This window comes from Danio rerio, chromosome 8 (genome assembly GCF_049306965.1).
Source record: "Danio rerio strain Tuebingen ecotype United States chromosome 8, GRCz12tu, whole genome shotgun sequence".
Lineage (NCBI taxonomy): Eukaryota > Metazoa > Chordata > Actinopteri > Cypriniformes > Danionidae > Danio > Danio rerio.
The window spans coordinates 28686590-28712092 of record NC_133183.1 but is presented as its reverse complement, the minus strand read 5'-3'; the positions used below and the strand labels follow the sequence as shown (position 1 = coordinate 28712092).

Genomic DNA, 25503 nt, shown 5'->3' with positions numbered 1-25503 from the left:
CGTCCACAAACTGGGATTTACTGTAAGCATCTTCTTTTTTAATTGTACTGACATGCGGCTGTGATGATAAAGACAGTAAAATCTCTGTAATTCACTGCAAACATGCACTGTTTTAAACTTGTAATGTTTTAAACTGTTCTAAACATTTGATCATGACTGATGATCACAGCGAGCTGAACAGATCTTTTAATCCCAGTTGCTTTCCGCACGACCTGTCTTGTTGATATGATTGTACCAGCCTGATCTCACAAGGAAATGTAGGTATTTTACATTTTGTCAATTTAGTGGCTAATTTGAACAAATTCATACACTTTCAGTCGTTCAAAAATGTACGATTTTAAAAAGTAGGCATGGCACCCAATCCCACCCCTAACCCCAACTGTCATTGGGGGATGAGCAAATCGTACTTAATTGTACGAATTAGATTGTACAAATTCATACGAATTAACCACTAAATCATAAAGTTACAAATCGCCGTGAGATTGCGTAGGATTATACGCTTTACTACAGAGGCATGTTAATACTCGGCTGTCAATCAATTTGGTGAGCAGGGAAACTGCACTCCTACGTCAGGTTGTGGTGGGCCTCAAATTGGGAGAGATTTGGATTCTGTTTTAATGTCAGGAAATTAAAAATAAGAGGCTTTTTGTCTTTATCTGTCCAGACAGCTTACTAAAGATGATTTTCATTATAAGAGCCCTTTAAACATAAAGGCAAAAATATGCCTTTAATAAATTTGAAAGCTATTCATCATTAGTAATAATAGCATATTGTACTATATAACCTCACAGTGAAGTTTTACCATAATTCTGTTGAGAGCAGATTGTTGTTTTGTGGATGATGTGTTCTAGATTGCGGTCGATGTGTTGGATTTATTCACAGATTGAGATGCTGATGGACACAGTGATTGATTGTTGCTTTAGAGAGTGACCTTGAGCCTCAAGGAAACTGTCAAATTAGGCTGAGAAAAAGAAAGATAGAAACAGAGTGAGAAAGAGGGAAGGACAAGCTGTTGTTACGTTTGATTGTGTGTGGAAGGTCAACATCAACGCAAATTCTCCAACTGCGGCAAAAGACAGAAACGCAGAATGTTAATTTTTCTCCATTGTCAGCTTTACTATGGACTTCTTGGACTTTTGCGATTACCATGATGAGGCAGATTATTCCACATACACACACGCACACACACTCAGGCAGTGGTTTGTGTATTTTCAGTAGATGTTGGATGTCAGCACACTCATTCGCCTGGCTGCGTTCGCTGTGTTCATTTACCCTGCGGGCTTTTACCCCTGAGCGCCATGTGAACACTTCAGCAAAATCCTCAGCAGAAGATGTGTATTCACTGCAGTGGGCAAAGGCTTCTGTGTAAAGTGACCAGCAGTATCATAAGGACACTCGCTTCCCTTCAGATCATTCACATTCAGCCCAGCAGAGCACTTTGACATCCCTGCAGTGGATTATTTGTGGATCTCCAAAGGACAGAAGATGCTTCATTTGCCTGACCTTTAGTGTCAGCTCTCATTATATCAGAAGCTTTATTTAGTTTGCCTGTCACCTTGGAGTTACTCTTTCCTTCTATCACACTCTTTTGCTCAAAGGGAGGTATTTCTGTTCAGGCAGCAAGAAAAAAATGACACTGAACACTGAACTGTTAATGAGCTGCTTACTTGATGTAAACTATCTATCTATCTATCTATCTATCTATCTATCTATCTATCTATCTATCTATCTATCTGTCTGTCTGTCTGTCTGTCTGTCTGTCTGTCTGTCTGTCTGTCTGTCTGTCTGTCTGTCTGTCTGTCTGTCTATCTATCTATCTATCATAGCATTTTCAGGAAGTGTCACCAAAATCTGACTGTCCTGCATTGGAGTAAATATACAGAGTAAACTGTCATAATGAGAACATGACAAAGCCATTTGACTATCTTGTTCATAAACAATGGTGTCAGGACTTTTTATTTTGATGACACTGACACTTTCATTAACATCAATACTTGCTTTTGAGGAATGGGCTATCCATTTTGAGCATGTGACACACTTTTGCAGGTTATCAACTAGGTTTTGCAGTTTGTACTAATAGTTTTGAGAAATGCACTCACTGTTGAGGAGAAATGCAGTAGTGTTGTGAGAAATGCACCAAAGCGACTGAGAAAAACTGTAATCAGGGGTCACTACAGCGGAATGAACCGCCAACTTATCCAGCATGTTTTACACAGTGGATACCCTTTCAGCTGCAACCCATCTATTTTGGCCCATATAATGTTGAAGTCAGAATTACAGTTTTTCTTGATTACTTTGATGCAGACGTCAACTGAAACTCCACATTTTCAAAACAGTTAACACACAGGCCTAAACAGTGGTCAAAATTACACATTTTGCTTGTAAAAGGCACTAACTGTGCCAAAACATTTAAAACATGCACCAAAACCATTTTGCCTTCAAACAACAAATTGCAAACAAGTAAATGGGCTCTTTCATTTAAGCATTACACAGCGGACAACAAAATACAGAACTCAGTGTAGCCTATTGCCAGTGCCAATGGTTGTCTTTTAATGTAGGCTGTGCCAAATTTTCCCTTTTGCCAAGAATTGGAATCAGAATAAGAAATGCTTTGATAAAAAATGAATTGAATCTATGACATTTTTTTAAACTGCGGCTGAAAACTGAAATACTGAAAAATAATAATAATAATAATAATAATAAATAAATAAATAATTACTGTAAATATTGCAGCAAACATATGTAAACCAATATAAAGGAAAATTATAAGACATAGCCACTATTGACCTCTGGCAAAGATCAATATAGACCTACCACCTTTTTTTTATGAGGTTTGCAGACTGATTGATAATTACAGATTTGTGTGAAGGAGTGTAAAAACCGGTGCTTCAGTGAATTCATACTGATCTTGGTTGTTTCTAATGGTTACGAAAAGATGGTTTCTGTTTGGTTACAATATAGCTAAAACAATGGAGTTTGGACTGCTTGAATGACATCCATGTTAACTGTTTTGAAAAATGTTGGGAAAAATGTGTCAATCCAATGAGAAAGGGTTTACACATTTGCAAGACATGTCTTCTGCTCTGCTGGGATAGTGATGAGGTAAATGGAGTGGATTCTAGTTTCTGTAACCAGGTCAAAGCAAACAAGAAAAACTGTATTAGTCCCCTTTTGATTTTTTTCTTTTTTTAAGTATTTCCCGTGTGATGTTTAACAGAGCAAGGTAATCTGCACAGTATGTCTGATAATATTTTTTCTTCTGGAAAAAGTAGTATTTGTTTTATTTGGGCTTAAATAAAAGCAGTTTTAAATTTTTTGAAAACAATTTTAAGGTCAAAATTATTAGCCCTTTTAAGCTGTATTGTTTTCAGTGGTCCACAGAACAAACCATCATTATACAATAACGTGCTTAATTACCCTAACCTGACGAGTTTTGAAAAACTTTCAAGTAAAATTTTCAATTGAAATTGAGCCAAAGCAATTGAGAAAAAACTGTAATTGAGTGAGGATTTTCTTTATTTCCAATTATCTATATTTTTTCCTCTGAAGAAAGTTTTATTCTTTTTAATAATAAAATAAAAATGTTTAACCTTTGTTAAAACTATATGAACTATTTTTATATAGGAAATACAGAAAACAAATTACTATCACAGTAATGTGGTATTTTTTAACATTTACACAAAAAAAAACTGACAAAAAATATTTAATTAATTAATATTGTTCATGTGTGTTGCACAAAGCTCATAATGTGTTATATTTTTTTGTGCTCCAAAGAATCCCAAAGTAAAATATCTTAACACTTGTTTGGAAATTAAAAAAATTGAGCACATATTTTTATTTTATTTATTTATTTATTTATTAATTTCAGTTTTATATCAGTCATTAATTCTGGTTGCAAGACTGAAAGATGTAACTTGTACTGTACTACAGTTACTTTTATAGACAGTATTTTGAGAAATGTATTTAAAAGGAGATAATAAAATAATTAAAACATGTTCTCATTGTTTACCCTCAAGTGGTTCCAGTCTCTCTTTCAGACGTCACCACAGCGTAATGAACCGCCTATTACAACATATGTTTGATGCAGCAGATACCCTTCCATCCTCAACCCATCTCTGGGAAACATCTATACACCCTCATTCAAATTCATACGCTACGGCTAATTTAGTTCATCCAATTCACCTATACTACATCTTTGGACTGTGGGGTGAACCGGAGCACCCGGAGAAAACCCATGCCAACACGGGGTGAACATGAAATGCCAACTGGCCCAGCCAGGACTCGAACCAGTGATCTTCTTGCTGTGAGGTGATTGCTTACCACTGAGCCACCGTGCCGCTCTCGAAACCTTTATGAAATTTTTTGGAGCAAGCTTCAAACTTGTAACCATTGACTTTCGTAGTAGGAGATAAACACACAATATAGAAGCCAATGTTACACATCTTCAGAATATTCAACAGAAGCAAGATAGTTAAACAAGTTTGGAACAAAAGGTTTGGAATTCAAATTTTGGGTGAACTATCCTCTTAATTACACTTGACCACTAGGGGGCGACATATACCATGAGTTCAAACTACAGGCAGCAATTATGCATCACTGGAAAACACCTCAAATATAGGCTATATAATGCGACGAACTACGAATGTTCGTAGGTAATTACATTCATAACATTTACAATGGCGGTAAATACACACATAAGCAGCAAATAACTAGTTTTTACGGTGTTTGTTTAATGAGCTTTAGCGTAAATTTACTTTCACTCAGTTTGTCTAAACAATTGGTGTTATCCAAAGTAAAAAAAAGGGTGTATGACGATTTAGTTGCAGCATTTGCTATGTTTTCAGTGTTGGTGAGAAAAATATACGCCACACATTTAGTTTCAGCTGAAAATGAGAGATGTGCTTTAAGATTAAGGCTGACAGCAAAAGTCAAGTCTGTCAAACATCCACGTAATCAGAAATACTGTTCGACATTTGCAATAAACCGGTCTTCTTCGTGTTTACAGTGTTTGACAGAGGTATCTTATGTTAGCAGCATTCAGTGATATTCATGTCCTCGTCCTTCCTGTCAGCGTTGTTTAGATTAATTAACATGCTCTCCAGAAGATAAGTGGTGTAATTTGACTCAAGCATCTGTCATGAGCTAATGAAAACCCTAAAGCTGTAGTGGTCTGAAACCCCTTCACTTCAGATACAGGAGAGAACATTTTTAGTGTGGTTCATTTGAATAAGGGTGTGTTCACCCTGGCGTGATTGTGCTGTCTAATGTATAGTTCACCCAAAAACGGAAAGTTAAAACTTTACTCACCCTTTACTTGTTTCAAACCTTTATGGGATTTTTCTCCTGTTGAATACAAAAGAAGACATTTTTAAGTAAGTCTATGGTATTAATTTTTCCTGGTTAGTCTGCTTGTTTTAGTTTTCTTTAAATTATTGAGTGTATAAATATGAGTACATTTTCATATTTGGGTGAACTATATTTTTAATTTACCAACACCCAGGTCATTAAATATGTAACCTATGAGTCCTTTTTTCTCCAGTAAAACATACGGAAGATTTTTAGCTTTAAAATGTTTTAAATCGTGCATTTAAAAACTATGGTTCTTGCGATTCATACAGTATTATGAGTTCATACAGTAAAAAGTCAATAGACACCCATTTTGAGATTTGAAATAAACATGTCCAAGTCAGTCCAAATGATTAACTGAGGTCTTATGAAGTAAAATGATTTTCTGTGAAATTTAAGATTATTTCGACTGGGCAAGTCTCAACACATTCACCGTGAGATGTACATTTCCGCCAGTTCATACACTCACATCCCACAACTTGCATTTCTCATGCTGAAAAGTAATGAACAACTCGAGGCTTATATTGGATAAGATGCAAGCATATGGAAGGAACTGATCATTTTAGTACTAAACGTTGTTGTTATTATTATTGTTATAAAAGTCTTAAATGCAATTGTAAAAAAATCTGTGCTGTGTGTGTGTGTGTGTGTGTGTGTGTGTGTGTGTGTGTGTGTGTGTGTGTGTGTGTGTGTGTGTGTGTGTGTGTGTGTGTGTGTGTGTGTGAGAGAGAGTGAGTGAGTGTTTGTATCTGTATTTACAGCAAATCCACTTTTAGAGCATAAAGGAATGACAGTGCAGGGTTGTGGCAGGGAAAATGACTCCAAAGGCAATAATGTCTGTCTGTATATTTATGAACTGAACTGTGAGCAATTCAGAAGATGTTTAAGGGTGTGATAAATCCCAACCCGTGAGCCTTCAGTTGTACAATTTTGATTTATCTTTCTCGCATTTGCATGCTGGGAAATATTGCTGCCTGTCATTTTGTGGGTATTGCTTCTTGGCTTCAGTGGTATTAATATGTCCAAATGAAATCTGGTTCCTAAGGAATCCACAGATTTACAGAGAGTTTCAAACTATTTAGCATCTTGACAGACACACACACACACACACTTGTACAGCTATCTTTATTGGACTCTCCAATATAAGTAATTATTTTTATATTGTACTGACTGTATATTCTATACACCTATCCCAACTCTACCCCTAAACCCAACCCTTAAAGGAAACAATTTATTTTGTAACATTTTGAAAATACTTCATTCTGTATGATTCATGAACAGATTTCCTCATGGGGACCAAAAATGTCCCCATGAGATCAACATTTACTGGTATTGCTGTACTTGTGGGTACATTTGGTCGCCACAATGTTAGGAATACACTTACTGGCCACTTTATTAGGTACACCTTACTAGTACAGGGTTGCCTTCAGAACTGCCTTAAACCTTTGTGGCATAGATTCAACAAGGTACTGGAAATATTCCTCAGAGATTTTGGTCTATATTGACATGATAGCAGCACACAGATGCTGCAGATTTGTCGGCTGCACATCCATGATACAGATCTCCTGTTCCACCACATCTCAATGGTGCTCTATTGGATTGAGATCTGGTGAGTGTGGAGTCCATTTGAGTACAGTGAACTCATTATCATTTTCAAGAAACCAGTCTGAGATGATTCACGCTTTAAAGTAGCCATCAGAAGATGAGTACATTGTGGTCATAAAGGGATAGACACGGTCAGCAACAATACTAGGTACGCTGTGGCGTTGACCCGGTGATCAATTGGTGCTGATTATTTTATTATATTATTTAATAAATTATATTATTTATTATATAAATTATATTATATATTATATTATTATTATATTATTTATTATATTATATTATTTTATTATATTATTGTTTACATTAGTTTAGATAACTATAACCATAATTTAGAAATTAATAAATAATTTTTATTTATCAAATCATAAATGAGGCGAGGCAGTGGCGCAGTAGGTAGAGCTGTCGCCTCACAGCAAGAAGGTAGCTGGGTCGCTGGTTCGAACCTCGGCTCAGTTGGCGTTTCTGTGTGGAGTTTGCATGTTCTCCCTGCCTTCATGTGGGTTTCCTCTGGGTGCTCCGATTTCCCCCACAGTCCAAAGACATGCGGTACAGGTGAATTGGGTTGGCTAAATTGTCCGTAGTGTATGAGTGTGTGTGGATGTTTCCCAGAGATGGGTTGCGGCTGGAAGGGCATCTGCTGTGTAAAAACTTGCTGGATAAGTTGGTGGTTCATTCCGCTGTGGTGACCCCTTTTTAATAAAGGGACTAAGTCGACAAGAAAATGAATGAATGAAATCATAAATGAAAAAAAAAATTATGATATAACCAATGAGTTTTGTCTATTTTTCCACTTAGGAAATGTTTTAAAAGCTGTTTAAAATTATTATCATATATACAATTTTAAACATTTAAATCCATTAACAATTATGATGTTTTCTCCAAAATCACAACAGATTATACAAAAATGGGTTCAAAAAAAGACACCTTCCTATTTCCTATTGAAAAACAAAATCTTCTGTTAGTCACTTTCAATGTTTCAATCAAAGTTTAGGGTAAATTGTGACAGAATTTGTGCTTTATTTAGGGATAAAATGCCTCTTTAAAAAAATCTCCTTGTGACAAGGCGATTCTGCTTCTGGCCTAGATGCGCTGCTCATTAAAGCTTAACTTAATTTAAAACTCATTAAATTAAAGAAATTAAATTCTAATTAACTTCAACTCGGTCTTAATGGAAAACAGAGATCACTCAGGGACTGTCAGTGTTAATATTGCCATTCATTATACTAAGGCTTCTCTTTATCAACAGTATGCTGGGGCAAACTGAATGCATGTATATTTGTGTTTTTGCAGAGCTTCAGTCTTTGTGCACTTTGAGCATGAACAGTCCTTTGTTTGGGTGGAGGAAGAATCTGGATGATAGAGATCAGACGTCATTGCTTATGAAAAGAGAAGCGCTTCAGAGAGCAATGACACTCATGACAAACCTGCAGCTCAATGCACAGGTATATCATACTCTTACATACACATTTCCTGTATGCAGTGGTGTTCATATTTATACTGTAGGCCTGTTAAATGCTTGATCCTGCACGTGCAACTGTTTTCACATAAACCAACACAGGCTCATTCTTATTACATACCCCTATATACTCTTCTGGAAAGCTCCAAAAATGTTTTTTTTTTTGTTGCAGTTTTTGTTTTTGCGAATCTACCAGAGGTCGCTGTGTACGTTTTTTGAGATCCCATATTTCTCTTGCGAGTGCCATTCGCGCCTGCTCTGTTATCCTGCAAATCCACCAGATGCCGCTGTCGACTGACTGAATGACTGACTGGCCGAATTCAAACCCCGTTATCAACTCCTCTCTGCGTCTCAACTCTGCTGATGTATATGGAGAGCTACTGGACAAACTGGTAACAGCGGGAAGGTTGTCCATACAGAGGTTAGCAGTCAGCTGCTAACCCCTATACCACCCATACTCAAAGCATTCGTTTTAAAGACGAAATGCAGCCATACGCACTTCTGGCTACATAATTCCCAATCTCCAGAAATGTATATAGGGCTACATTTTTAGAATGAGCCTGTGTTGACATAAACACGCTAAAGTAGTAAGTTCACAACCAACAGTCAAGAGTCAAATTAAAGGGGACCTATTCTGCCCCTTTTTAGAATTTAAGTCTCTGATGTCCCTAGAGTGTTTTTGTAAAGTTTCAGCTTTGATTATACCCCAAATAACGTTTTATAACTATTTAAATACGACCCATTTAAGCTTTGATCCTAATTGTACCGTTTTACTCACTGTCGCTTTAAATTCAAATGAGATTGTGCTCCCAGCCCTCTTTTCAAAACAGGGCGGAGCTACAAATGCCTAGGTCAAATGCTTAGGACCTTGTAGGTCAAATGTGTCAGCATAGTGGCAGATTCAAAAACAGGACTAACGTCCTATGCTAATGAGGGAGAGATTGTGACTTGTGGGCTTTACTTTCCCCCTCTGATGACTTGTACAAATGGAGAATGTCCATCAAAATGTTTCTTCAGACTATGATAAAAAAATTAAATTAATAAATTTTTACCATTAGAAGCTGGTTAAATTCACTGACAGTTGCCACCCAACTGTGTTTAAACCTCTTATAAAAGTTAATTCCACGGCGGAATGAACCTCCAACTTATCCAGCATATGTTTTATACCACCACACTGAACTGAGCTAACTGATCTGAAACTGAACTACTTTGTTCCAATTTACTATGACCATTTATGTGAAGCTGCTTTGACACAATCTACATTGTAAAATCTATATACAAATAAAGATTAATTGAATTGAAAAAAACTGTGGATGCCCTTTCAGCTGCAACCCAGTACTGGGAAACACCCATACTTTTTCACATTCACACACATACACTAGGGCCAATTTAGTTTTTTTTAATTCACCTTTAGTGCATGTCTTTGGACTGTGGGGGAGGAGCACCCGAAGGAAACAAACGCCAACATGAGGAGAACATGCAAACTCCACACAGAAATGCTATCTGGTCCAGTTGGGACTCAAACCAGCAATCCTCTTGCTGTGAGGCGACAGTGCTAACCACTGAGCCACGGTGCTGCCCAAGTCTAAACATGTTCCATAAACTCCATGAATTAATGCAATTACATTTATATATAGCTATAATACTATATTAAAATAGAAAATCGCCTTTGCAAAAGCACAGACAAGCCAGAAAAAAAAAAAATTATTCTCTGTTATTGTTTTTTTCAACGGAATAAATTTCTGTTATACTGCACATGGCTAAATATACTTACCTCCAAATTCCTATATGAATTATTAGCACAAAACAGTATAGTTTTGTTCATAATATATACATTCTTCAGGCTTGTAAGTGCAGGAGAATGCTGTATGAAAGTGTTCCAGTATAGGTTTGCCATGTGTTTGTGTTTGTTGTGTATGTGCTTGCACAGTCCCCCTGTCCCATCTGCTCCTCCTGGCCGAATCAAACCCTGATGAGCCGAAACCTCCCCCTTTCCCAGACCACAGATCCATCAGCCAACCTGCCACTCAAAGCCTGGAGGGGGGAGCTGGAAATGATAATGCTGCCATCTTCCTGTCTTCTTCCTGAAATTTTTAATAACCCAAAGCGCACGCTCACATCTCACGCCGTTCCCTCACACTTATTTCTAGTGAGCTTTTAATAGGGTTACAAGGTTTATCAGGACTTGATGATTAAAAAACCTTGCAGATTCAAGTCTCGCGCTACACTTTAATGACCCTCAATATGAATCAGGCCTAGACGGGACGCAGCAAGGTCCAGACTAATCTCACCGGTGAGTCCCTGGGGGATTGATAAGGTCTGCTAGAGTCAATTTGCTATTCCTCATCAAGCCTCACTCAACACACACACACACACACACACACACACACACACACTGGTCAGTGTGCAAAGGCCCAGCTGGTTCTCAGAGGGCACATGTCACAAATGACTAACGTATCCCATAATGCCATCTGCTTCCGATATCCCAGAAGACCCCCAACCAATCAGAAGCACATGGTGACCAAAGAAACACCTGACTGACATTAGAGGGCCGACTGTTACCATGGTGATACATCCAGTTCGGATGAGTGCTTCAAACTCTACAACAAATAGTTCTCGGTTACATGTGTGCACATTAGGCTTGTGTTTCAGGAGTCCGTTTGGGAAAGATGCTTAGTAAGTGTCTGGATAGGTGCTTTCAGAGGGTCTGGCTGGCCTATTGTGTCTGGATGTGCAAGAGCTACATTAATTGTCTCTCCTCTCCTCATTTTCCTGCTCAGCAGAGCGGAGAGAGAGAGACGGAGAAAAAAGGAGAGGGCAAAGGACAGGGAGAGAGGAAGATTCAGAGGGGCATAAAGAGAAGAAGACAAAGCAGACCCAAGGAGATAAGACAAAAGTGTAAATAAGAAAAATGGAATCTCATTCTTTCTCTCAAATCTTATTACAGTAAAGCTGGAAAGTAGTCATTTAAATTAGCATAATGAAAAAGCAGGTTCTCGAATGGAGAGGATCCCTCATATCTAAAAAAACAGCTGCTGGGGGAGAGATTCTGAAGGTCTGACTGTGGTCTTTGGAAGTAATTAAAGGGATAGTTCATAACAGAATGAATATTTGTTTATCGTTTGCTCACTCTCATGTCATTCCTGTCATTCCAAAACTATTTTATTCCCACAATGTGGAAGCCAATGGTAACCGAAAATGTTTGGTAAATGTGTGTGAAAGAAAATCATTCTAGTTTGGAACGACATCAAGTTAGTAAATGTCGACTTGATTTCATTTAAGTTTGGCTGAATTTATTTTTTGTGTTCCTCAAGGCTCTGTTTTGGGCCCCTGTACATTTTTCCTCTTAGTCAGCTTTTAAGGCCTTGTTTACAGTAATATTTTTTAAACACATCCTTTTCTCTCTGTTTGACCTTCAAACCACACTGAGATGGTCTTTATTTATTTATTTATTGAAGTTTAATGAAAGCACTTTCCAAAGTAGATATCTGAAAATGCCATGTATGCATTGTGGACTGTACAAAATGGAAGCTTTGGAAAATCATAGCACATATTCAGTCATGGGATGCAGTTATGTGAGCCATTCAGTCCACAGCAAAATGGTTTGTTTGCACTGCCACTGTATTGTTTTTGTTTTGTTTATTAAAGTTTAATGTTAATGTTTTGGATTCTTCAAATTGCATTTCTTCAGAAGATACGATATGATCGTTTTTTTTTCTTAACAAGCATTTTGTACACTTCCCTGAGAACAGTATGAGCAACTTCTAGAAAACACTTGTAAACATTAGTGGGAAAGAATTTTAAAATAAAAGAACTTTTTTATATACTAATTATTACTCATTCATTCATTCATTCATTCATTCATTTATTCATTCATTTATTCATTCATTCATTTTCCTTCAGCTTAGTCCCTTATTTATCAGGGGTCACTACAGCGTAATATACTGCCAACTATTCTGGCAAATGTTTTACGCAGCGGATGCCTTTTCAGCCACAACCCAGTACTGGAAAAAACACATATACACTCTCACATTCACCTATACTATCTGTCTTTGGACTGTGGGGGAAACCGGAGCCCCCAGAGAAAACCCATGCAAACATATGGAGAACATACAAACTCCACACAGAAATGCCAACTGACTCAGTCGGTGCTATTCACTGAGCCACTGAGCTGCCTCTCCTCATTATTAGACAACTTTAATTACTATTTATATGGAGATGACACTCATATTTACATTCATTCTGCACCTGGAGAAACTTTTCTTTCACAACATGATAAAACTTGGATGAAAAAAAAATACCTGCATTTGAATAATTGATAGATTAAAGTTTATCGTCAAAGTTAAATCATTTATTTTAAACTTGGATCTTAAGGCTTTATTTTTCTCTAGATTTTTTTTAACAAATCAAAATTTGCTAGGGCTGAAAATATGATCTCGACTCCTCAAATTGCATAATTTTAACAGTCCCACAGTCTTGTCTTCACACCATAGGTGATAGAGCCTTTACTTCTTACACCTCTCACAAACACTAATTTCCCATGATATTAGAAATCACAGTTTTAAAATGAGACCTTAAAGTCTCCACGAAATCAAAATGTACAGTTTGTTTTTTTTAGCTCACATTATTAATCTTATAGTCAATAATTAATATATGCACGCTAGTCCACTGAAAAAAAATTAAATGTAGTCTGACTATTTACTACTGCAGTTGGAGTAGGAGTCCTTCTGTTGACGTTTGGGTTCTTCCAACAACTGTGTATCAATAACCTTTACTATACCCCTTTGACCATTAGTTTGCTATTAGAGAATGATGTGCAAAGGAAAGCCCCCACCATTACTCAACTTTTCATTTCAGTTGGAAATATCGACATAATGAAATAAAGGTTACAGCAACTTCCGGTTCATGCATACTCTAAAGCTTTTAAAAAAATGTTCCTAGCGTGACACTATGGCTAAGTGGTTAGCAATGTCGCCTCACAGCAAGAAGGTTGCTGGTTCGAGTACCGGCTGGGACCTTTGGCATTTCTGTGTGGAGTTTGCATGTTCTCCCCGTGTTGGCGTGGGTATTCTTAGGTTGCTCCTTTCCAAAGACATGCGCTATTTGTGAATTGAATAAACACAATTGGGCATAGTGTATGTGTGTGAATGAATGTGTATGTATATTTCCCAGTACTGGGTTGCAGCTGGAAGGGCATCCCCTGTGTAAAACATATGCTGGATAAGTTTGCAGTTCATACCGCTGTGGCGACTCCTGATGAATAAAGGGACTAAGCTGAAGAAAAATAAATGAATAATGTTCCATTATAAATAATAATAATAATTCCTTATGTTTATATAGTGCTTTTCTAGACACTCAAAGCGCTTAACATATTTTTAAGAGAAATCTCCTCATCCACCACAGCATTCACCTGGATGATGTGATGGCAGCCTTATTGCGCCAGATCACACAGCACACACTTGCTAATTGGTGGAGAGGAGACAGAGTGATGAAGCCAATTATGGTATGGAGATGGTTTGGCCATGATGGACAGAGGCCAGTGGGCAAATTTGGCCAGGATGGGTTAAACCCCAACTTTTTTTTCGAAGGACATCCTGGGATTTTTAATGACCACAGAGAGTCAGGACCTCAGATTAACATCTTATTTGAAAGATGGTGCTCATTGAGCAGTCCCAATTAGAGGTCTGCATTAATAATAATTAATACATTTTCGAATAAAACGTGGTAGCGGTCGATAACTCTGGTGTAATTTGAACGGGAGCGGGTGGTCTAACAAAATAGCCCAGCGTTCTTGAGAGATTAGCAGAAGAGAGAGAGAGAGAGAGAACATGGTACTGTGTGTGTTTGTTTTGTGTGTGTGTGTTTGTGAATAAGGGAGAGAGCGCACATCCATCATGGTGCTGTGTGTGAATGAGAGAGAGCGCTGTGGTGCTGTGTGTAGCTTTGTTATAGGCTGTCTGGACTCTAGCATGCAGCTTGGTGTTTTTTTTTTTTTTTTTTGGAAGGCATATGAATCACTATACATTTTACATTATTCCCTGACCCAATATGTACCTGGTATGTGTATAGCTGGTCACACTTTTTTTGATGGTCCATTTGTTAAATTTAAGTTACATTGCATCTACATGCCAACCAAGTCTCATTAGATTATAAGTAGACTGCTGAATTGGGGATAAGGTTAGTGTAAGTTGACATGTACTTGCAAAGTTTCTTATTGTCAGTGGAGGAGCAGTATTAATAGATATTAAGCAGACAGTCTACTAATACTCAAATGGACCGTCAAAATAAAGTCTTACCAGAATACTGATATGATGTATGAAACAGAATCTGTAGTTGGCTAATATTTTGAGTGGATATGTTTATAAATCTGACTTTAAATGAGTCAGTGCCTCACCATCCACAAACCTTACCGCACATCACATGGGGCAAACAAAACTGACATTTTGGGCTCTATTTTGACGGTCCATGCGCAGAGCGCAAAACGCAGGGCACCAACGCTTTCAGGGCGTGTCAGGACGCGTTTTTGCTAATTTAAGGACGGGAAATCTGCCTTGCGCCAAGGCGCATGGTCTAAAAGGGTTGAGTTTATTTTATTAATGAGTTATAGGTGTGTTTTGAGAATAAACCAATTAGAATCTCATCTCCCATTCCCTTTAAGAGTCAGCTGCGTTGCGCCAAGAGCGCATTCGCTATTTACAGGGCGCAAAGTAAGTCTAAGTGGAAAAAATGAGCATTTCACAAGCAAACAGTAAACAGTTGACAGTTTTTTAACAGAAAACTGTTAAACAGAGCATCTACTGCGTGAGAATGAGAGATAATGGATCTACTTTCACTTTCGCTCTTGGATAGGGAAACCTTTACGCACAGACATCAATTAGTCTATAAATAATTAATTTCATTGTTAAGCGCAAAGATTTGTTTCAAAACTATTTATTTATATTATTTCCAAATAAAACTGCCATGCCCCATATGGTCTTAAACCTGACAGGTGGGCAAATCTAAGCTTGTTTTTAATAAAAAAAAATATATATAAATATGGATATATTAAATAATACTGCTAATAATAATAACATTATACAAAAGCAAATTGTTATAAATGAACTGAAAAAGCCTCCCAAGATGAAGAAGACATAAAAGCAGAGGTTTTTCATATTTATGTAGGCTAGAAAATAATATATTTTGTAATATTTAATCCTTTATATTTATATTCTATATCTATTCTTATTATATCCTATATATATATATCCTTAATATTCAAATTTTTTCATATGTAAAGATATTTGCCTATTGCTCTCTTGTGCGTATTAAGCACTGCGTAAGCGAGGCGCAACTCTGCGCCGGAGTTTAGACCGGGTTAGTTTTGGTCTAATGAAAAATCTAATTTAGTTTCTCAAAATAGCAACGTGTCAGCGGTCCGCCTCAGAACGCCTTCCTTTTTAGACCAGAACACCTATAGGCGCACAAATGAACGCTAATGCATTTGCTATTTAAACAGCGTAGCGCAACGCCTCAAAACGACTCTTGCGCCAAGCTGAAACTACCAAAAGATTATTGCGCCGCGCCTTGCACCACACTGCGCCGGGTGTATGATAGGGCCCTTTGTCTACAATCCTTGCACAACCTACAGTTTTATCTATTATCTCTCTCTTTTGGTAGTACCCAATTTTAACGTGAAAAAAACAGATCTAAATTTCAGGTCAGGTAGAAAACGGGGCGGGCAGCGGGAGAACAAAGGCTGAAAATACAGCGGAAGTGGTCGCATGGGGATTAAAACCTGGCGGGAGCGGGACTAAAAATACAGTCCCATACAGACAATATACTGGGGTGTTAGGACCCAAAAAGACCACAGAATAAGCACCCCCTGCTGGTCTCACTAACACCACTTCCAGCAGCAACCTAGCTTTCCCATGTGGTTTTCCTATCCAGGTACTGACCAGACGCATCCCTGCTTAGCTTCAGTGGGCAATCGTGTGAGAGTTGCAGAGAGGTAGTTGCCGGCTACCTCTGCTAGTTTATTTCTGCAGAATAGTGTTTAACGTCTGTTCTGTGTGTTCTGGCTGTAAAGTTACTATGTACAGTACAGTTTATTAGTGTCAGTAGATTGTCATTTTGGGTGAACTATCCCTTTAAGTGCTGGAGTTGTTCAAGTACTGAAGAGGTCAGTAGAAAACAGTCGTCCACCAGGGATTTTGTGTGCCTTTTGTGACAGGCAATAAACACATTGAGAGAGACAGCTGAATGTCACCCTCACACACCGCTCTGACAGCAGCCTGGAGGAAGTGATGTCATAAAGAGAGGGATGGGTTGTTTCTTTGCTTTGAAATAGAAGCCCAATGAATGTGCTGTGTTTCACACGCACCGCTCACCTGCAGTTCTCTTTAAATGTTGCTTTTTCTGCTTGATTTATGAATTCTCCCATGCGGTTATCAGTTAGTTGCAGTTGGTGGTCAGCTTCATTTATCATTGATGTGGTGGGGGTGTGCTCGGTGACGCCATTGGTTGGGGAAGTGGGATTAAATTAGCAGAATCAATGGATTTGGAATTAAAAATAACCAATGAATTACTAATACTGTGTGCTATTATCAATCTAGTGCAGCTGCTTTATACTGAAAGCCGGTGATATTGACCAGGAATCATCCCAGTGGAATATTTTTAAGCATATGTGGACGTTAAGTGGATGTTCCCAGATTGTTGCTGTGTTTAGGTGTGGTCAATAATCTTTTAAGCCAAGTCTATCTGAGTTTGACATTACAACACTGCGATTAACATGAAAGAGGAAATGAGCAGATGATCTATTGTGGTTCCACCCAGATTTGACAGGAATGACCGTAGTCAGGAAGCTTTCCGGATTTACATTACTGTGGAAATTATTTAGATTTTATAGAGGAATGAGGACAAGTTTCTCGAATTGTGGAAAGTGGTGTAAAGGGGATTTTTTTAAAATGAGTTATTTTTTTCTGTGTGGCCCTGCTTCACAATACAAGCTCTTTAATGTCCTTACACACACACAGACACACACACAGACACACACACATTCATACCATTCTCCCAAAACCGCACAATTCTGTTGATTGAAGTGAAGAATTTGAGTGGGTACATTAGAACAAAACATATGCTCCTTTTCTCTCTTTCACACACAGACTGTGGCCTGACTTTTAGGAAAGAAGTTGAATGTTTCAGCTTCTCCATTTCTCCATTACACAAAGCAAATTCATTGAAAGCCTGTTTTGACATTAAAAATAACTGTGTGGGAGATGTATGAAGTGTGTAAGGTAAGAGATGATTCAGTGAAAATGAATGACATATGAATGCTATAGGGTATTTCACAGAAACAATATTTGATTATAATATTCTATTATTTGACCCTCACATCTACTCTCTTTATTTGATTTAAAAAGAGCAGGAACTGATAGATAGTGAAGATCTTTTCAACTGTTCTCACAAGTAGGATTTTCTAATTTCACTGGATTTGCAAGGACGATTTCTAAAGTGACCTTCAAAGCTGCGGTAAAACCTGTACAAGAACACACAAAGAAACACACACATACAGTATGTGCATATAGATTACTTTTGAATTAAATTCTGCATAATTTTGGGTTTATATATAAATGCAACATAAATATAATAAATGGAGTTTGCATGTTCTCCCTGCGTTCGCATGGGTTTCCTCCGGGTACTCCGGTTTACCCCACAGTCCAAAGACATGCGGTACAGGTGAATTGGGTAGGCTAAATTGTCCGTAGTGTGTGTGTGGGTATGTGTGGATGTTTCCCAGAGATGGGTTGCGGCTGGAAGGGCATCCGCTGCGTAAAAGCTTGCTGGATAAGTTGGCGGTTCATTCCGCTGTGGCGACCCCAGAATAATAAAGGGACTAAGCCGACAAGAAAATGAATGAATGAATATAATAAATAAATGATAAATAAAATTAATTATAAATTATTACATAATATTCTAAACAAAATATTTATTATACATTAAAATGTGGTTCCTGGGTGCTCCGCTTTTCCCCATAATCCAAAGACATGGGGTATAGGTGAATTGGGTAAGCTAAATTGTCCATAGTGTATGTGTGAATGAGAATGTATGGGTGTGTCCCATGGTAAAACATATGCTGGAAAAGTTGGTGGTTCATTCCGCTGTGGGGACCCCAGACTAAAGGGACTAAGCCAAAAAGAAAATGAATGAATAAAATGTGGTGCTATTTTTTACATTTTGTATTTGTTTATTTTTTTATTATTTGTTGTTGTTGTAATTATTATAATAGTTTATATAAATTTAGAAATAAATAAACATTGGGCATATTTAATGAATGAATGAATGAATGAATGAATGAATGAATGAATGAATGTTAAGACGTAAATGGCACGTTCCTGTCAATAGGTGCCTCCCCTTGTCTTGCTCAGATGGTACAGTCCGTTTAAAGAGCCGCTCAGAGTCTCTCGTGCGTTCAACTCTCTCTACGAGCGCGCGCGGCGGCAGGAGTCGTTTAGTGAAGCACGCTGTTTTATTCTCTCCCGAGTGTCTGTGTCTCTCTGTTTATCTTTCTCCCTGACAGCCACATCTACACATTAGACAGCATGACACTTTAAAAATCCGCCCTCAGCTTGTGGATTCTGGGGGATTTCTGCGCTTATAAAAGAGAGGACACAGTCAGAATGGGATTTTTGTAAGCTTATGATGCAGCAGGCGATATGACTCGCTCCGTGGGTTCCGTGGATTCTTCCCGCAGGCGAAGATCCGGAGAATGATGGAGGAGAATAAGCAGCTCGCTCAGCGGATCGATGGCGCGATCCAGTGCGCGAAGCAGGATGTGGCGAACCTGCGCGCGGAGCTCACAGCCACCGGCCACAGACTGGCAGAACTCGGCGAGCTGGAAGAACCGGGAGAACCGCAGGAACATCAGCAGCAGCAGCAACAACAGAACCACCAGGGTAAGAATCTGCACCTGTGACCGCTTATGTCACTTACCTGTGTGACCTTCGAGTGACTGACAGAAAGTCTCTTTCTCTCTGATTTAGTGTAATGAGACTCTGTTTTCACTTCCATCATTAACAAATAGAGTTCTTCAGGACACTTTTGAGAGAATAAGTGTTTTAGTAAAATGATTGTTCACTGAAAAATGAAAAAAATACTGTCAGTTTGCTCAGCCTCTGGCTACTTCAAGATGTAGGTGACATTTTTGTTGAGGAAAACCTTTTTTTTTAAAAGAAGATTTTTATTTTCTCACTTAAACCATGTTCCTTGGTGGTTTTGGTACACATTTAGAATATAAAAAAACACATACAGTTAAAATATAATTAATACTCAAAGATTCCTGATGATACATTGAGCTGTTATCAAGATTGTGGTAAAGTTGGTTTTTATATTCACACATTTAGACTTTCTCCTTACTAATATAATTTCAGAAATGTATTCTTTGTAAATTATAAATAGTGAAATCATGTAAGCATTATGATGACTATCAAAGTACTACGTTGTTCACGGTCAAATAAATAGGGTTAATGTTGTTTTGAAGTCATACTTACATGTGATTTCAAGTTAAATATTCAAAGTACCACGATCAACAATATACAGGGAGCATGTCACTGAATGAATGTGCGAATATAAAATCAACTTTACCTTAGTCTTATTAGGGATCCTAGCAAAAACGAAACTTAACACTACTTGTTAATATTATTATTGTATTATTATTGTATTGCTGCATGTAGCCATTGTCTTGCATTCTACAAATCACCACCGTTTCAGCTGAGCATCTTAAAACATTTTACTGAAGGAAAAAGTCAAATATTTAGGATAGCTTGAGATTGAGAAATTGATTGCAAATGTATTTCTTGGGTGAACTATTCTCTCAAGAAAGAGTGTTTATGGTCATCAACATGTTTCAGATGTTATTAGAGGAAATGTTTACCCTGTGTTGATGGCATAACAGCCAACCACAGTTGATGCAGTCGAATTTGATTACTACAATGTCAAAACCTTAAATAATTATTATGAACTGTTACATAACTGTCATAGTTGTCACCATTCCTAGAAAATTTTTGTGGCACATTAGATCTTTCTTCTACTTGAACAAGACTTTATCCACAAGGAGGCTGTTTTACTGTGAACCCACGTAATGTAATCGAGCGTGGCTCTTGTTTCAGGAAATGGCCCTTCATTTCATTTTCTATTAATGCTGTCAGGCTAAGTGTACCACACTACAGATGAGAGAGTATATAAGGCTGTCCTGCCTTTCTGTATGTGCTGTTGTTGTGGCCATTCATTGATTGATTGTTCAGTCTTCTGTCTAATCTGTGTGGCGTAGCTTTGGTTTTGAGTCTCTTGGGAGTTCAGAGCGAATCTCTGTTTGAGATCCACCTGCGCTCACTTTGTGGAGTAGACACCCTGGGCTGGTGTGGGTCGTAACATTTAACAGATGCTTTTTATCTGAAGCAAACCTACTGTACCCTGTGGTTGTGTGCCTCGCTTAAGGGCATGATAATGATGAATCTGGACTGAGATTTCCATAATTACTCCACAATTTCTAAAAATTGCTGATGCACTGAATGTGCCTAAAGTGACAGTGCGGCTTTGTTTCGCTGTGCAAACACACAGCCATCAATGGACACTTTTGTTCTACTAAAAGCAAGGTTTGATTTGTTTGGGTATGCTTTGATGAACATGCAGTACATTGAGCTATACAGATTGTTTTTACTAAATAATTTAAATAAAAACAAACTCTTCTATAAATTAAAAGGATATTTTTATTCACCACATACAGTGAAAAACTCTGAATGGTTTAATAGCATATGGAATTTATTCCGTAATTTGCTACAACGTGTATGTTTATTGGTTAGTGAATACTGTATTGATATTTTCAAAGCAGTTGAAAGACATTACCAGAATCTTCTGCATGACAGATCACATATTATATTTTAAATTTTTCATATACTATTTATTTAGTAATGATAAAAATAATTATTTTAGCTCCCATATTGTAATGCCAGAAAAATAAACAATTGCTTTGATGATAATTGGTATCTCTGGATTTTCTGGATTTATTAGGCATGAGTTTTATATAGGCATAAGTATTAATGCTTATTTTATTGTAAAAAGGTTTATAAACATTGCTACCATATTTCAAATTTAAAAAATGTCATTTAGTAGGGATGCACCGAAAAGAAAATTCTTGGCCTAAACCGAACAAGAGAAAACCAAGGCCAAAACACCGAAATAGATTATGGCAATTATTTGTACTATTGCATTTATGGCTATGACTGTCTACTAATCTTACTAAAACCAAGTCATCACAATTGCGTAAAATATTATTGAAGTTTCAAAGAATAAATCAATTACAAATTATGAAAATATTTATTTAGCACATTGCAACAATGGGTTATCACTTCTGGGGATGAGGACATCAGAGTGATAACCATCCAGTTATTGAGTGGTTACGGTTGTCGTCTCACTGATATTTGAGAAAGTTTTGTGGGACTATTTAAATAGTTCCAGTGAGCAAGTTAACATTTTTGTCAAAGAAAAAATATCTAGCAGAAATATGGCTACTAATCTCATAGTCAAAACAGAATAGCCTATACCTATTATATTTTAAGGCAGAAAACCAAAAGGCCCACTTGGGCCATTTTTGGCAGAAATGTTTTGGTGGCTGAAATGAATATTAAATTTATGCCTATCATTTAGAGCTTTTTTTTCTCCAAAATATGACTTTTGTTCAGACAGAATAAAAAATGTTTTCATTTGTTGTGACTGGAAATTAGTATTACGTATTACTGTCTAAAATAGGGCTGCATGATATTGGAAAAGTCAAATAATTGAAAAATAAATATTGCGATAAGAATACAGTTCGACATGAAAGTTTGAATAGAAATATTTGATAGTTTTCAAATATGAGAGCCTAACAGTATTCAGGTACAAACATTGAATAATCACAATGGGAAAAAATACTTTTCTTATTTTGTTTTGTCTTGTTTCTAATCTAAATATCAAAATATCTTGGAGCAAGTAAAATATTGTTTCGTAATCAACTTCAGAAGAATAAGTCAAAATTTAGAGTTAAAACAAGCAAAAAATTTTTGCCACTGGTGTTAGCAAAATAATCTTGTTTTAACTTTGAAGTGCAGATAATTGGACTAGAAACAAGACAAATTTCTAAGAAAGAATTTTTAATTTTAAATCATAGAAATTCTTTATACATACAGTAAAACAATTCTGTAGCTCCTGGTCAACTATAATTCAGACTCATTTGCATAACCTGTGATGTGACTATTGCAGATGTGCACATTGCAATATCGATGATGAACTGATATATTGTGCAGCCCTAGTCTGAAAACATGACAGATTTTCATTTCATACAAAAAACAAACAAACTAATCTTTATTTTAATAGCAATATTTTTGTTTTTATTTTGAAAGAAATTCCATTGAGTAAAGCAAGCAAACAAACAGAATAAACAAAATTAGTTTTACTCAAACTCATATCATTTACTCAAACTATAAATTGTAAATTTAGTGAAAAGGTGACTTTTTACTGTAAATGAAGCAGAATACATTTTTACATAATTTTTTTAACCGTATTTCAAAAAAACGTCGGTCGTAATGAGGTCAGATAAGTTGTATAATAATCATTTTTAATTTGTCCAATTATTAGTCAGTTTACATGCAGTATTTATTTAATAAGCAATCGTAAAGCAAGTGGAATAATGTAGCCACAGTTTATTGCAAAACAAATTCCTTCTAAATATTCATGATATTGACTAGCTGTACACTTTGAATACCCATATGATTCTACTATGAAATGACTTTAAAGCATATAAAATGCTTGTATTCCGCAGTAGAAGCTCGTCTCATGTCCACAGATGAATTCTAACACTCGGAGGATCACCATGAGGCTCTTGCCTGCAGCTCTCTCTGATTTCATTCAGCACTTCATTGAGAGCTCAGCAGATTGTGATCTTGTGTCTAATGCCCCACATCCACTCCAGGAGAGGCACTTTTCTGCCTTGGGCTTGGTTTGTTTGTGCTCGTCAAAGACGAATAGAGGTTTTCTATTTCCTAAAATGATGACAATTATATATTTTTTCTATCACACTTTACAAAAGAAACCCATTAAAATGTCATTCAGTGTAACAGTATAATAGCAAAAAAAAAATCTTGTCATGCAATTTTAGACAGAGTCAGCTAATGCCGTGTTAAAAGAATCACAGTACAGCTATACTCATTAATTGTCATTTTAAGTCTGCATACTTTACCTATTTAAGGATTACAGTGCAGCTGTAATATAATCGTTAATTGTCATTAAGTCTTTATACTTTACCACTGTCTTTTAAGGATTGCAGTACAGCTCTAATAAACTCTTTAATTGTCATTAAGTCTTTATACTTTACAGCTATCTTTAAAGATTGCAGTGCAGCTCTAATATACATATTAATTGTTAATTTAAGTCTTTATACTTTGCCGCTATCCTTAAGGATCGCACTGCAGCGCTAAAATACTTATTAATTGTCAATTTAAGTCTTTATATATTACCGCTATCTTTATTGATTGCAGTTCAGCTCTAATATACTCATTAATTCTCATTTTAGGTCTTTATATTTTTCAGCTATCTTTAAGGATTGCACTGCAGCTCTAATATGCTCATTAATTCTAATTTTAAGTCTTTATTTTAAGTCTTTAAGTATTTATACTTTACAGCTATCATTAAGAATCACTGTGCAATTCGAAGATACTCATTAATTGTCATTTTAAGTCTTCAAACTTTACCACTGTATTCCTTACCACTAGATTTTTACATTTTTGCCACCAATACTGAATATTTTTAATAAATGAAAACATATTTAAATATAGTACAGGTCAGAATAGGTATCCATACTTGTCAACCTTCTTGTTTTTGTGTATTTTACCTTTCTTTCCTGCTCTTATCTCGTTTAAGTATTTTCTCATATTTGTCCCGTATTTTTAATCTTTCTATTAGAAGTGAAAGAACCATCAAAGAGCCGATTTCAAATGTGATATAATTGCAAGAGCTGTTCAAGAGAATTATGCTTTCACTTTGTTTTGGTTTGAAAGTACCTTAAAATTAATATTAAAACAGAAACATTCACCTTTCCTATGCAACCTCTGAATCAGCCCACTCATGTAATAGTATTTACTGACGGACGTGCTCCTTAGTGATGAACACATTGTTCCCGGATCAGCTTCTGCGCACACGATTTGAAAAGGAGTAAAAGTAGACACTTGAATTTGGATGGTTTTTAAACCGACAAATACACTTATTAATATGTAAATGCATTCGTTTTATTTTAAACACAAATAATTTCAAAAAATGGTTATAAAAGTAATCAAATGCTTTTATTGTAATGTTAGATCTGTGGATTCTTAAAGTGACACACCTGTTGTCAAACAAAAGAATGTATTAAAATTAGAGATTTACTGCTCTTGAATAATTAGTTATTATAGTAACTTTATTCAGTATTTAAATAAAGTAAATAAAAAGTGAACGGTATTTTATGACTTTATGTACGGGCCATTTATTTTAATAGGCTAAATCTTTTATTTTTGATTTTTTTAATGTTTACTATGTTTTATCTATCATTTGTAGCAGTTTCAAATAGACTTGTATACAATTAAACTGCTCCGAATTAACATATTAAGGAGTTTGAGGTCATTTTTGGAGTTCTTCTGGGTAGGCTTGAGTTGTTGTTTTTTGGACAGAGAATCCTTTTTTTTTTTTTTTTTTTTTGGGAGGGGGGAGAATCTAGTTTTTTTTTATATCCCAATGTTGACAGGTATGAGAATGTTGTTAAATTTTTCCCATACTTTACACTGGTTGACAATGTAACACTGCTTACCGTGACTTTTGTTGTTGTTGTATTTGCAACTACACTTGCATGTAAAAAAAGTTTTGCAATTTTGGTCATTTAATATGATGTAAAATGTCATTTGTACAACTTAGAAACGTTTTGTTTATCCCCCCAATGACGATTGGGTTTAAGGTAAGGCTGCATGATACTGGAAAAATTAAACATTGCAATATTTCGTTTTAATTCTGCGATATTCTATATTGTGATATAATAACCATTTTACTAGATGAGTTGAAAA

At 36.5% G+C, this 25503-nt stretch overlaps 1 protein-coding gene across 4 annotated transcripts in view; it reads left to right on the top strand.

Moving 5' to 3' along the window:
• The first annotated feature begins 18856 nt into the window (after window positions 1-18856).
• kazna (kazrin, periplakin interacting protein a) overlaps window positions 18857-25503 on the top strand; it is a 79689-nt gene continuing 73042 nt past the window's right edge. For 3 of the 4 annotated variants that reach the window (XM_073908962.1, XM_073908961.1, XM_021478152.2), the window contains exon 1: window positions 18857-19338. In XM_073908962.1, the coding sequence (XP_073765063.1) occupies window positions 19152-19338 (187 nt within the window). In that variant the 5' untranslated portion in view covers window positions 18857-19151. The remainder of the gene's footprint in view (window positions 19339-25503) is intronic. The other variant, NM_001128289.1, reaches the window with a different exon arrangement.